Source organism: Octopus bimaculoides, chromosome 5 (assembly GCF_046866305.1).
Source record: "Octopus bimaculoides isolate indiv1 chromosome 5, ASM4686630v1, whole genome shotgun sequence".
Lineage (NCBI taxonomy): Eukaryota > Metazoa > Mollusca > Cephalopoda > Octopoda > Octopodidae > Octopus > Octopus bimaculoides.
In genome coordinates this window covers 106,694,027-106,708,135 of record NC_142932.1, presented here as the reverse complement: position 1 = coordinate 106,708,135, position 14,109 = coordinate 106,694,027, and the positions used below count along the sequence as shown (strand labels likewise).

Genomic DNA, 14,109 nt, shown 5'->3' with positions numbered 1-14,109 from the left:
CAAATTAGAAATCATTTTGTTCCAGGAAATTGATTAAGGATCTCAAATAAATTTGGATGATAGTTGCTAGGTTTATATTTTTGTTTTCAATTACTGAGGTTGGTCAGAACCAGTTTGACATAATAATACATTAAGGATAGTGTTTCAATCTGTATCTTTGTCACAGACTTCTGACCAAATATTAATTTTGTTTTATTTACTTATTTTTAAAGAACTGGCTCATTGAACAACTAAAATATCGATCATTAACTCATGTCAGCTGAATTATCTAAAATAACAAATTGCTGTCTTAAAATGGAAGGGCACATTGGAGAATGTAGTCCTAGATATAGAAAAGGATTAGCTAATCATAGCTGGAATAGTTTTGAACATAAATCTGCTTGATCAAGGTTGATCTGGAGATAACAAACAACAACAGTAACAACAACAAACCCAACCACCTTTGATTATATATCCATAAAAAAACAGGATGGACATGGTGTTATCTTTGATCATACATCAGCTTGACCAGGGTTCACCTGGCCCAAACAACATGATCAATAGTAACAGCAGTAGAAGCAGTAGGGGCAGCAGTGGTTGCAGCATTTCTTTCTGTTTTGCCTGTCAGCAGATGTTAGAGAGCCCAACCATATTTGATATAATTACAACTGACAAAATAGGGTAATGAGCCAGAACTGTGAGCTTGTTTATGTGTATGTTATGACATGAATGTTCAAGAATGAATAGCTGAAAGAAAGTGTGATATAGAATATGAGTAAAAGAGAATGTGTGTGTGTGTGTGTGTGTGTGTATGTGTGTGTGTGTGTGTGTGTGTGAGAGAGAGAAAGAGAGAGATTAAATTTTTCTTTAAGGGTAAATGCAGTCATTAATTTTCTAGAAAAAGAAATAGAACATTCTTGTTAGCACCAAGGGACAATCATCATATCAGATTGGTTTATGAAGTTTAAGTGCAGTCATAACTGCATTTTTTAAATTTTATGAACCCTTATAATAAACATGCATCAGATTCTATTGTACAGTCTTTGTCTCTATTTCTTCCTTTCTAATTTTGGATAATCCTAATGTAAAAATTCGGTTTTGGTGAGCTTAGCAATTACAATCAGTTTAACTAGTTGGTTGCAGCATCCTACTTGTAATGTAAGCATTGGTTGTGTTCACTTTTCAATCAATTCCTAACAATTAGTTTATTTTATGCAACTTTCTTTGAGAATTCTATTTTCTGTTTAATAACCCACTTTCTCTCTCATGAAAACACATTTCACACACATAACAACTGTGGTAAAGAAAATAATAACTATTATTATAAATCTTAAGACATAAATTTACTAGCAATTAGGGGAAACCTTATAGGGAATTTCAGAATAGGAAGATAATCACCTACTGAATAGACTTGTGGATTGACAATGATATAGAGAAATTCTAAAATGCATAAGATGCTAAAAGGGAGCCATTCAAAAAGACTGTTATGCATTTCCTATTCTACCAACCATTTTCTTTTGAAACTAAAATCCATATATGATTAATTTTTGCATTCTGCAAAATCTTCATTCTTTCTATTTATTGATTTAATGCAATATCTTTTATTACACCAACTTCCAACTATGTGTTGTTAACAACCACATAAGTTAAATATAACTCTCTCGGTCATGCTGAATTTAATCTTGTTATGAAGGGAAAACTCCAGGCTTAACAAGAAAATAATGGTGAACATAATTTCAAATATATGTTTATCACATTTCAAATAACAAATTAAAGCTACAGGAAAACAGGCAAATTTCTGTATAAATAAATAATGCATAGATAAACTTATACATTCTCTGGAAAGTTCAATAATCAATGTGAAAAAAATTATTGTTCAATTAGAAAACAGTTTATTGAATAGTATCAGTAGTAGTTGTTATTTTCTTTTTTCCTGACAACTGCCTACCTCCTCTTTCTCTCTCTTTCTCTCACTCATTCTCTTCTTTTTTTAGGTCACATATTCTGGATGTAGTTTGCTCTGTTGTCATAGCATCATATGGGAAGATATACAGAAATGATTTACATCACCAAGTCAAGAATCTTCTTCATGTGCTCTGAATTGTACTGTTTCCTTAAAACTGACTTAACAAAATTAATTTTTTGTTGCTGTTGCAATAATTTAGTCAGAAGAGGAGATGATGCAGACCCCACCCCACCCCCATCCCACTCTAACTGGTGAAATTGTTGTGGCTGATGTTCAGTTTTAACATCTTTAGGTCAATATCTGTAGGAAAGTGTGGATAGGTTGCTGTTTGGGAGAGTTTAATTCAGGATCAGAAATTTGATACACATTTTGGTGTAGATATGCAACAGAAGATGGTCAGCTTTGCTGACCATTAGCACTCAGTTTTAACAACATCAACAGCAATCTTACAATAGCGTTTTTTTGTTAATAATAAATATTTTACAGTTAGTTCATAGGTTAACCACTTTGAACACAAGAAGCAGAGCACTCAGAGCTGAGTGTTTGTACAACATCTTATAGCTTCCGTGGAGCCATTAAGATGATGGCTTCAAGGAAAATATTATATGTGAGTGCATTTGGTAGATAGAAACTGTGTAGAAACCTGTTGGACGTGTGTGTGTGTGTGTGTGTGTGTGTGTGTGTGCATGTGCACACTATTGTGTCACACATTACTTGACAACTGGTGCTGGTTTGTTTGCCTCCTCATTACAAAGTGGTTTGTCAAAAGTAACTGATAAAATGAGTACCAGATTTGAAGAACATGTACCAGGGTCAATTTGTTTGACTACAAAACTCTTCAAGGCAGTACCCCAGCATGGTTGCAGTCCAGTGACTGAAACAAGTAAAAGACAAAGAATAAAAAGAAGAAACAATAATGTTACTTACTCAATGGGGAACCATTCTGTACACAACCGCTTTACTTCCTCAATGTCATCTGGACATAGGAATCTTAACTGTACTTCCCGCTGAACTCCAAAAGACACTGCCTGGTTCATGAAGCAGTCAAAACAGCTTCATTCTGGTCATCAGTGTAACCTGGTGAACACCAAAAATGGTGTAACTATATTATTGTTGGTCACAAGCAAGTCCCAGCTGGCCAACAATATTTTTAATTTTACAGGCATAATCTCATTAACTTTACTATTGCTGAACTGTTTTTTTTTTTTTTTTTTTTTTTTTTGCTCTGCTTTGCTTTGTTCTTTGTTTTTTACTTCAGGAGTGTCTGATGGCTGGAAGAGAAGAAAAAAACAAAATTAAGACTTACTTAATGAAAAATAATTACAAAGTTTAAAGCATTATTTTGTTTCATACTGAAATTGAGTTGGCATCTTTCTATTTTTTCTTTAACACAAGGAAATGTTATGAATATGTATTAGGTGCAGATATGGCTGTGTGGTTAAGAAGCTCACTTTGTAACCACATGGTACCAGGTTCAGTCCCACCGTGCAAAACCTTGAACAAGTGTCATCTACTATGGCCCTGGGTCATGCTTTGTAAGTGGGTTTGGTAAACAGAAACTGAAAAAACCCATCATGTATGAGATCATCATTATCATCATCATCATTGTCATTGTTTAACATCTGTTTTCCATGCTGGCATGGGTTGGATGGTTTGACTGAGGACTGGCAAGCCAGGAGGCTACACCAGGCTCTAACCTGATCTGGCAAGGTTTCTACAGCTGGATGCCCTTCCTAATGCCAGCCACTCTGAGAGTGTAGTGGGTGCTTTTTACATGCCACCAGCATGAGGGCCAGTTAGGCAGCACTGGCATCGACCACACTCGAGTGGTGCTTTTAATGTGCCACCAGCACGGGAGCCAATCACACAGCACTGGCATTGACCATACCTGAATGGTGCTTTTTATGTGCCTCCGGCACAGGAGCCAGTCAGGCGGCACTGGCATCGGCCATGACTACAATTTCACTTGACTCAACAGGTCTTCTCAAGCACAGCATATTGCCCGACGATTGAAGGGTACTTTTAAACAGGCCAGTTATGTGACACTGGCATCGGCCAGTTCAATGGTCGTGCTTCACCACCTCATCCCATGTCTTCCTGGGTCTACCTCTTCCACAGGTTCTCTCCACTGTTAGGGTGTGATACTTCTTCAAACAGCTGTCCTCATCCATATGCAATACATGACCATAACAGTGCAGTCGTCTCTCTTGTACACCACATCTAATGCTTCTTGTGTCCAACTTTTCTCTCAGGGCACTTAGACTCTGTCATGTATGCACACTGACATTACACACCCAGTAAAGCATACTAGCTTTATTCCTTTCAAGCCCACGCATGTCCTCAACAGTCACAGCTCATGTTTCACTGACGTGCAGCATGGCTGTTCACACACATGCATTATACAGTCTACCTTTCACTCTGAGCGAGGGGCCTTTGTTACCAGCAGATATATATATATATATATATATATATAACATTATCAATGTATCATATATCCCAAAAAGCACACTCTAAAGCATAGAGCATTAATGTATTTATATGTTGTTAAGCCTATGTCTGGTCATAGAGTGACCAACGGTTTCACATCCACAAGGAGCTTAGCTCCTTGGACATCTAGTCAGACTCTATAGCTGAAAACAAAATTAGCTTTAGTTTCTGACGAGACATCCATGGGGTTAAGCCCGTTGTGGATGTGAAACCATTGGTCACACCATAACCAGACATAGACTTTACTTATATGTATACACACACACACACACACACATATATATGCATGTATGTCTTAGTGTTTATGTTGTGTTTGTCCCCTATCCCCCATCACTTGAAAACTGGTGTTGGTCAATTTACATCCCAATAATATAGTGGTTCAGCAAAAGAAACAGATAGAATAAGTATCAGACTTCAAAAGAAGTACTGGGGAGTCAATTTGTTTGACTAAAACCTTGTCAAATGAATTGACCCCAACATGGCTACAGTCCAATAAGCTGAAACAAGTAAAAGATAAATGCTCAGTAGCTTTACTTAACATAGCATTTTAACATTCTTTCTTTTTTTCCACTACTTTCTGTTACTAAACTGTGTCATATTGGGTCTTTGCCAAGAAAGGTTTTTTGTTTTGTTTTGTCTTACCTATTTTAGAGTGATACATCTCTATATTAACATAAACACCTTTAAGATATTTACATTCATTTCCATCATTACACACAATCAAAGTTATACAAATATATAGACAAGTGTATGTGCATGCACACACATCCATAACCTGGTAGATTAGTGTTTCAATTCACTTCAAGCCTAAATGCATTTCATTATTAATCCTTTTGAGATATTTCTGTTGAGATACTCTGTGTTTCTTTCAATTAATTTTGAATATAACAAAGAATTTAGTAAAATAACTTAGTTATCATTAAGCTAGTGTTAGGAACAAAAATTGTGACTAAGGTTTGGTGGAAGATTTTAATTCAGAAGTTTGAAAACAAGACATTTGTACTACAGACGCAGTGGTGGTTTCAGGCAAGTTGGTATCAAAAGGGTCAAACTTAGGCCTATAATGTAGCATTTAATCATGGATGACAAAAGTCAGTCTGAAAGCAAAGATAGCTTGTTGCAAGCAACAAATCCTGCTATTTCCATGAGGTGTCAAACAGGGAAAGAATCAGGGTTATACAAGAAGTCTGCACCTGAAATTCATATGTGTGTACTGTCTGCGCTGAATGAGAAGATCGGGTGGAAGCCCATTGATACTACATGTGGAGTTTAGAAATATACAACATATAATTGTCAAAATTGTGCATCTCATTTGCATCATGCAGGGATCCATAGAAAGGTCAAGAAGATAGAACATAAACATATTGAGTTTCTACTTGCTGAGTGATTTAATGAATGCTCACAATTATTATTGAAAAAACTTTGTGAACATATACGTTCAAAATACGAGTTGTCTATCTCAATAAACCATAGCAAGTCATCTTTATGGAAGAATAATTTCACTGATGCAAGTGTGTTAACAGTTGCAGTAACTGTGTTTTGTATTTTCAAAACAGAAAACTCTGTTAATTTCTTGAAAGAATTTCTTTTCATATTTGTTCAATAACTATCATAAAATAAAATTAAACTATAATTACTTGTGTGTAAGATAAAGACAGGGAATATGATTTGTTGGAATCATTTAATTTAAAAAAAAAAAAAGATTCAATTTTCTATCACTTTGTTTCAAAACTAATCTTTGCTTTGAAATTATTTTAATCTGCATCGACTTTATTTTAACTTCCATCAACTTAAATTTACATTCAGACTGTTCTCATTTGTGGCCAGTGGTTGAAAGAATAACTTTATTTATTTCAGGTCTGTGATAAAGAGTCTCACCACCCTCGATGATATGATGACTTATCAGTATATATAGCTAAATCTAGCTCAGCTCTTGGCTTGCTCTCACGTGGTTATATTCATAAACTGTTGCTGAATATCAAGAGAGAGAGAGAGACAAAGCAAAATGAATTTCAAACAACGTTTGACATTGATTTGACAAATATGGATCATGAAACAGCAATGTAAGCATAACCTTATAACCAGCTGTGATCTTTCTTCACATGATAAGTATAGAAAGGAAAATATTCTGTCACATAATGCAATGTTGCTTTTCAAATTATTAAGCAATAAACATAAAGCACACAGAAATATCACAGCTGCTAACAAAGACACTACAAACTAGCAACAATTTATATCCTGAAATATAGAAGTAAATAACTAAATAAATATTCTTATCTACACACACAAACACACACATACACGTGTGTGTGTGTTTATGTTATATACATAATTGTGTGTGTGTGTCTGTATATATATATATATATATATATATATATATATCACCATTTAACGTCTGCTTTCCATGCTAGCATGGGTGAGATGGTTTAACAAGAGTGGCCAGGCAGAAGCCTGCACCAGACTTCTGTGACTGTTTTCACATGATTTTTACAGCTGGATGCCCTTCCTCACACCAACCACTAAGCAGCATGGACTTAGTGGTTTTTACATACATACATATATATATATATATATACACACACACACACACACATATATACACACATACACATATATACTGTACATATGAAAAATGCATATCTATCTGTGTCTGTCTATCTTTCTAACTAGCTAGTTATTTATACATATACATATATATATAGATCAGAGACAGAAAGAAAATTGTCATATGAAAACTGCTAGAAGTAGAAAACTTCCTAAAGTAATATCCTAATAGAGCTGGGTGAAATGGGAGAAGTAAGAGTGAGGTACTTGTTTAAAAAGTCACCTGAGGAGATGCAGTTTGCACCTGTCATGCAAGACAATTGATTGTACAGCATTTCCCCTATGAGATACAGATGCAGAATGAGTCAAAACAATTACTCTTTTACTTGTTTCAGTCATTTGACTGCGGCCATGCTAGAGCACCGCCTTTAGTCAAGCAAATCGACCCCAGGACTTATTCTTTGGAAGCCTAGTACTTATTCTATCTGTCTCTTTTGCCGAACCGCTAAGTTACAGGGACGTAAACACACCACCATCGGTTGTCACGTGATGTTGGGGGGACAAACACAAAAACAGAAACATATACACACACATACATATATATATATACATATATACGACGGGCTTCTTTCAGTTTCCGTCTACCAAATCCACTCACAAGGCTTTGGTCGGCCTGAGGCTATAGTAGAAGACACTTGCCCAAGGTGCCAAGACACTTGCCCGATTTTAATAAAGAATCTCATGAATTCCATTTTCTGTCTCTGCTTTATTTATATAGCCTCCATGGACACCAAGGAACACCTGAAGTAAATCCAGAACCATATGCATGGTACTTTATAGGTACATGTTAACATCAGTCAAGCAGCACTGGCATTGGATATATACATAATATATATATATATATATATATATATATACATATATAAATTTCAGTATTTACCTAATATCGAGGTCTCATTCTTTTGTTGTCATTTGATTATTATTATCATTGAGTGAGAGAGCAGTGCATGCCATCAAAGTTACACTGGGGTAAAATATACACTTTGATGGCATGCACTGCTCTCTCACTCAATGATAATAATAATCAAATGACAACAAAAGAATGAGACCTCGATATTAGGTAAATAGAGAAATTTATATATGTATATATATAAATTTATATTATTATTATTATTATTATTATTATTATATACAAGGGTGAGTCAAAAAGTAATGCCATTTTGTTTAGGACAGATATAATTACCAACGCAGGAACATGTATCATACATCAAAATGAAGCTGGTCCTCTGTGGATCACATCCCTACTTCTAAACATAGTCACTGTTTCTCTCAATAGCAATGTTCCACCTTCGAATGAGAGCATGTATCCCTGCCCCGTAAAATTCTGTTGACTGTTCTTTGAGCCACTTCTTCACTACAGTTTTCACTTCCTCATCACTGGAATAATGTTTGCCTCTCAAGCCCTCTTTTATGGGGCCAAAGAGATGATAGTCCAGTGACAAGGAAGTGAAAATTGTAGTGAAGAAGTGGCTCAAAGAACAGTCAACAGAATTTTACAGGGCAGGGATACATGCTCTCATTCAAAGGTGAAACATTGTTATTTAGAGAAACGGTGACCATGTTGAAAAGTAGGGATGTGATCCACAGAAGACCAGCTTCATTTTATGTTTGATACATGTTCCTGTGTTGGTAATTATACCTGTCCTAAACAAAGTGGTATTACTTTTTGACTCACCCTCGTATGTATATATATATATATATATATATGCAAGTTGGTAGATAGCAAAGAGCAATGATACAGTGGCATGACCAAGTGGGAGGTAAGCCTAGTGCATGAAGTGGAAATGTGAGGAAGAGAAGAGAAGTAATTTAGTTTGTTGTGTGAGACACTTGAGAACTCAGTTTCACTGACATGGGTGGGTCTCCTCAAGAATTTCATATCGCCAGACATCTCGGTCCATTGTCATTTCCTCCATGAGGCCCAACATCCTGAAATCGGTCCTTACCACTCCATTCTATGTCTTTCTGGGTCTCCCTCTTCTGCGGGTACTATCTACTTTCAGTGATCAGCACTTCTTTATGCAGCTGTCCTCATTCATACACATCACATGTCCAAACCAGTGGAGTCTTCTCTCTTGCATGCTACATTTGATTTTTCTCTCACTACATTTGCACTTTATTGTACATGTACACTGATGTTGCACATCCAACAGAGCATACTACCTTCATTTCTCTCCATTCTATGCATGTCTTCTGCATTCAGAGCCATGTCTCACTACCATGGAGCACAGCCATTCACACACAAGCATTATACAGCCTGCCTTTCACTCTCTGTGTATATATATATATATATATATATATATATATATATATATATAAGCAAAACATTCAAACACTGAGTATACGTATGTGTGTATATACATGTATATTGATGTGTGTGTGTGTACATACAGTGACACTGATATATGTGTATATCAGCAATACCTCTCTCTCTCTCTCTCTCTCTCTCTCTCTCTCTCACACACACACACACACACTGAGACAAAAGGAAAGAGAAACAAATTTCGTTGAAGTGCATCAAGATAAAGAAGGATGAGAAAGGGAAAAGAGATAAGGAGGACACCTGCTGGTTATTAGTACAACTGTGAGAATAATAACAACACAAGTGATAAGAATAAGTAGTTGTTGAAGAGAACAGATTAGATGTGGTTCATAACAGTTGATTTACCTTAGAGAAACATCTTAGTGCAGAAGGAGATGTTGAGGGGTAAGAAGAAAAAGGAAATTATAGAAAAAATAAACTATGAAAGAATCAAAGAATTTTTCCACCTTTTCTTCCAGCTTATTCATAAAAAAGAGCATTTATTTATTTCCTCGATTGCATACAATTTATTGATTTTTTTTCTTTCTTATTTGTAGGCATGGCTGTGTGATAAGAAGTTTGCTTCCCATCTACATGGCTCCAGGTTCAGTCTCACTATGAGGCATCTTGGAAAAGTGTCTTCTATGATAGCCCCAGGCCAACCAAAGCCTTGTGAGTGGGTTTAGTAGACAGATACTGAAAGAAGCTTGTTGTGTGTGTATATATGCATATATCTGTGTGTGTATATATGTATATATCTGTGTGTGTGAGTATGTGTGTGAGACAACTGGTGTTGGTTTGTTTATGTCCCCGTAACTTAGTGGTTTGGCAAAGGACCAGTAGAATAAGTACCCAGCTTTAAAAAAAACACTAAGTACTGGGATTGATTCCTTAACTAAAACCCTTCGTGACAGTGCCCCAGTATGGCCACAGTCCAATGACTGAAACAAGAATAAGATAAAAGACTAAAGATTCATCATCACAGCATTAGCTTATGCTTCAATTACTTGCAACTGATTCATCTTCTAACACCATATTCTACACTAAACAAATAATGGTTATATTATTTCTTACTTGCAAAATGGGGATTTCAAAAGACTTCATTTTGTCTGATCATAACATCATCATCATCATAATCATCATCGTCATTTAACATCCACTTTCCATGCTAGCATGGGCTAGATGGTTTGACTGGAACTGGTAAGCTGGAGGCCTACACTAGGTTCAGTCTGATTTGGCATGGTTCCTATGGATGGATGCCCTTCCTAATGCCAACCACTCCAAAAGCGTATGGGTGTTATTTACGTGCCACTGGCATTGGTCATGACTATGATTTCACTTGGCTTGATGAATCTTCTCAAGCACAGCCTACTGTCAAAGGTCTCAGTCACTTATCATCACCTCAATGAGGCCCAACATTCGAAGGTCATGCTGCTGGTAACAGTCACAACTACGATTTCACAAGTGCCATTTACATGACACTGGTAATAGCCATGACTACAATTTCACTTGGCTTGATAAGTCTTCTCAAGCACAGCATATCGCCAAAGGTCTTGGCCACTTGTCATGATCTCCATTAAGTCCAATATTCGAAGGTCATGCTACCAGTCATGGCCACGATCTCAGTCAATTGTCATCACCTCTGTGAGGCCCAACAAAGATCATGCTTCACCAGTATTTATTTTCCATGATTAGGAAACAATTAAATCTGAGTTCAAATCCTACTGAGGTCAACTTTACCTTCCATCCTTTCAAGGTTGATAAAATAAAGTATCAATCAAGTAGTGGTGTTGATTCAAATAACTAAATCCCTCTTAAAATTACTGGCATTTGGCAAAAAAAATTTGAAAGAATTATTTGGGTATACAGCTTCTTTCTATTTGATAAGTAGACAACAATGACAAATTTAAAAACTGTGGTGCAATATAGTAGTGGAACATGGAAACTTGATACAAATTAGATATGATTCATCAGATATATATTGTTAACTTAAGAGATAGATTGGGTGCAAATAAATTAAGAATGCAGTCGGGCATCAAAAGATATCTGTTAATATATGCAGACAGAGTGGCTACACTGGTATGAAAATCTAATGTTCACACACGTACACAGATATTTATATCTGCAAAATTCAATAAAGTGACTAGCAACTGAAACATAGGCTTTCCAAATTCTGATACCAGCACAGTATTATATTTGTGGTAAAACACTTGATTCTAATTTATAACCAAGTCTGTTTAAGTGAAAATAGGTACCTCTGAGTATTACAGGTTACCACTGTAATGAAAAGGAACGCAGTAAAATTAAGAAGTTTCCAATTGTTGTGAGTGAAGGCACGTGGTTTAGTGGTTATGCTATTCAGCTCATGGTTGTATGGATGTGAGTTTGATTCCTGGTGACAAGATACTTTATTTCATGTTGCTCCAGTCCACTCAGCTGGCAAAAATGAGTAGTACCTATATTTCAAAGGGTCAGCCGTGTCACATTCTGTGTCATACTGAATCTCCCTGAGAACTATTTTAAGAGTACACATATCTGTGGAGTGCTCAGTTGCTTGCACATTAATTTCATGAGCTGACTGTTCCATTGATTGGATCAACTGGAACACTCATCATCATAACCAACAGAGTGCCAGTCTCTGTGAAAACTTTAACTTCACTTGCTTGGAATAGGTTCAAAACAGGTATCGTACCGTTCGAATGCAAATGTTTCAAGTGGTGAACCAACCATTCAATGGTCATGGGAAGTCACCAGATACTCATAAAACAGACACAACACACATATTTACCCTTTTGATACCAATCTGCCTAAGTCTAACCTTGATTCTCTGATACAAACTCCTTGTTTTAAAGTGTTCTAAATTAAAGTCATCTATCAAAATTCTATGTTAATCTCCCAAAAAATTCTATGTTAATGTTCCAAAAAATGTATGTTCCATAAAAACAGCTTAGAAATGACAAAGTTATTTTGCAAAAATTTTTCATTTTTTTCAAAATTAATTGTAATAAAGGCAGGGTATTTCAACAGAAACATGGTGACAAAGGGGTTGAAGAATTGAGAAAATTGAAAATAATACTTAAGTTATTGATAAAATGGACTATACAAATTATCAGATCTTATGAAATATTACACACAATCATATATATATATATATATAAATATATATCCTTTCTACAATAATCACAAGGCCTGAAATTTCGTGGGAGTGGGTGCAGTCGATTAGATTGACTCCAGTATGCAACTGGTACTTAATCTATCAACCCCAAAAGGATGAAAGGTAAAGTTGACCTTGGCGAAATTTGAACTCAGAACGTAGCGACGAATGAAATGCCGCTAAGCATTTCATCTAGCACACTAACTATTCTGCCAGCTTGCCACCAATCATAAATATATATATATATATATATATATATATATATATATATATATATATATATATGTATGTATGCATGTATGTATATACTATCAAAATAGAATAGTTAACAGGAAATTGGAAAGAGCTACACCAAACAGACTAGCTACTATAGTAACATCAGTGTGAACATGCCACCTTCTTCCCCACACATCTGAGCAATGGGCTTTTTTCATACACCATTTGTCCACATGTCTGGAAGAAAGGGTCATAACCTCAAAATACCGAAATATAAGGTAAAACTCCAACTTTGTTCTATTTTCTTTTTTATAGTTTACTTTATAAAGTTTACTTTATAGTTTACTTTATATTTCATTTCACATTGTTCCAGCCTTATCTAACAAGTTCCTTTAATACATATAATATAAGGATAAAATCTTTATAAGAATTTATCAAGTAGTCAGCGTGAAAAAACCTCATAAGGAAATGTATAGTAATGCCCTTATATAAATTAAATTATATATATATATATATATATATATATATATATATATATATATATATATTATATTATATTATATGATACACATACACACACTGGAATTACAATTATAATTAATTTCTTGCAATGGTATAAAGCCTATTTTTGTTACAAGAGTGGAAGTGTCATTGATTAAGTCAACCTCTTTAAATCATATTGATCACACAAAAGTTGAAAAATGTAGATCAACAGGATTTGGAACTTTGACTATTGTAAGGCATGCAATCCAGTGCTGGTTGATTTCAACTAACTCCTCACTTCAGTGAATCTCCAATGATGCTCAATAAAGTCACTGAAATGTGGGCCTTGGATCCACAGGTTACATTTCTCTCACAAGCCTTCATTCAAGTTATATTTTCTGGATGGAAATAAGACTTTATTTTGGGAAAGTTTTAAATGCCCAAATATAAACCGAAAGGCATCAATAATTTCATCTAATCAAGAAGAAGCCCATATATACTTTATAGATTAAAAAATAAAAAACTACAGTTCAGCTGATTGGTTTTTGGTTGGTTGTCTCTTCAATAAATATACTGATGATATAGTCAGTTATGAGTGAAATTCAGTCCATAGGAACAGTGTTATTGCTTTCTATTTCAGTTTGTGCCCATGCACATTTACTACTCATTTAATCCCACAGAATTTTTTAAGAAGCCAAAGGAATAATTGACAGAAATGTAATCATGATGTTTTTTTTTTAGCATATATGGGTCCCTATGTGACATTTGTATAGGTGTTTCTTAAATAAAAACATATGAAGAACCAACTTGAAAGTTCTAAATAGAGAAACCAATCATTAATGTGTTCTAAACTCCAATCAGCTTTTAACCTTCTTTTTTTTTTTTTTTTGAGTTTTGTCATTTATGTTTATAACTGAC

The 14,109-nt window shown here is 35.1% G+C and overlaps 1 protein-coding gene across 10 annotated transcripts in view; it reads right to left on the bottom strand.

Annotated features, from left to right (window-relative positions):
• Positions 1-14,109, bottom strand: part of LOC106883587 (N-alpha-acetyltransferase 60) — a 140,553-nt gene that overhangs the window by 83,708 nt on the left and 42,736 nt on the right. For all 10 annotated transcript variants that reach the window (XM_089352896.1, XM_052968213.2, XM_089352897.1 and 7 more), the window contains one exon: positions 2,873-3,216. In XM_089352896.1, coding sequence (XP_089209022.1) covers positions 2,873-2,982 — 110 coding nt within the window. In that variant the 5' untranslated portion in view covers positions 2,983-3,216. The remainder of the gene's footprint in view (positions 1-2,872; positions 3,217-14,109) is intronic.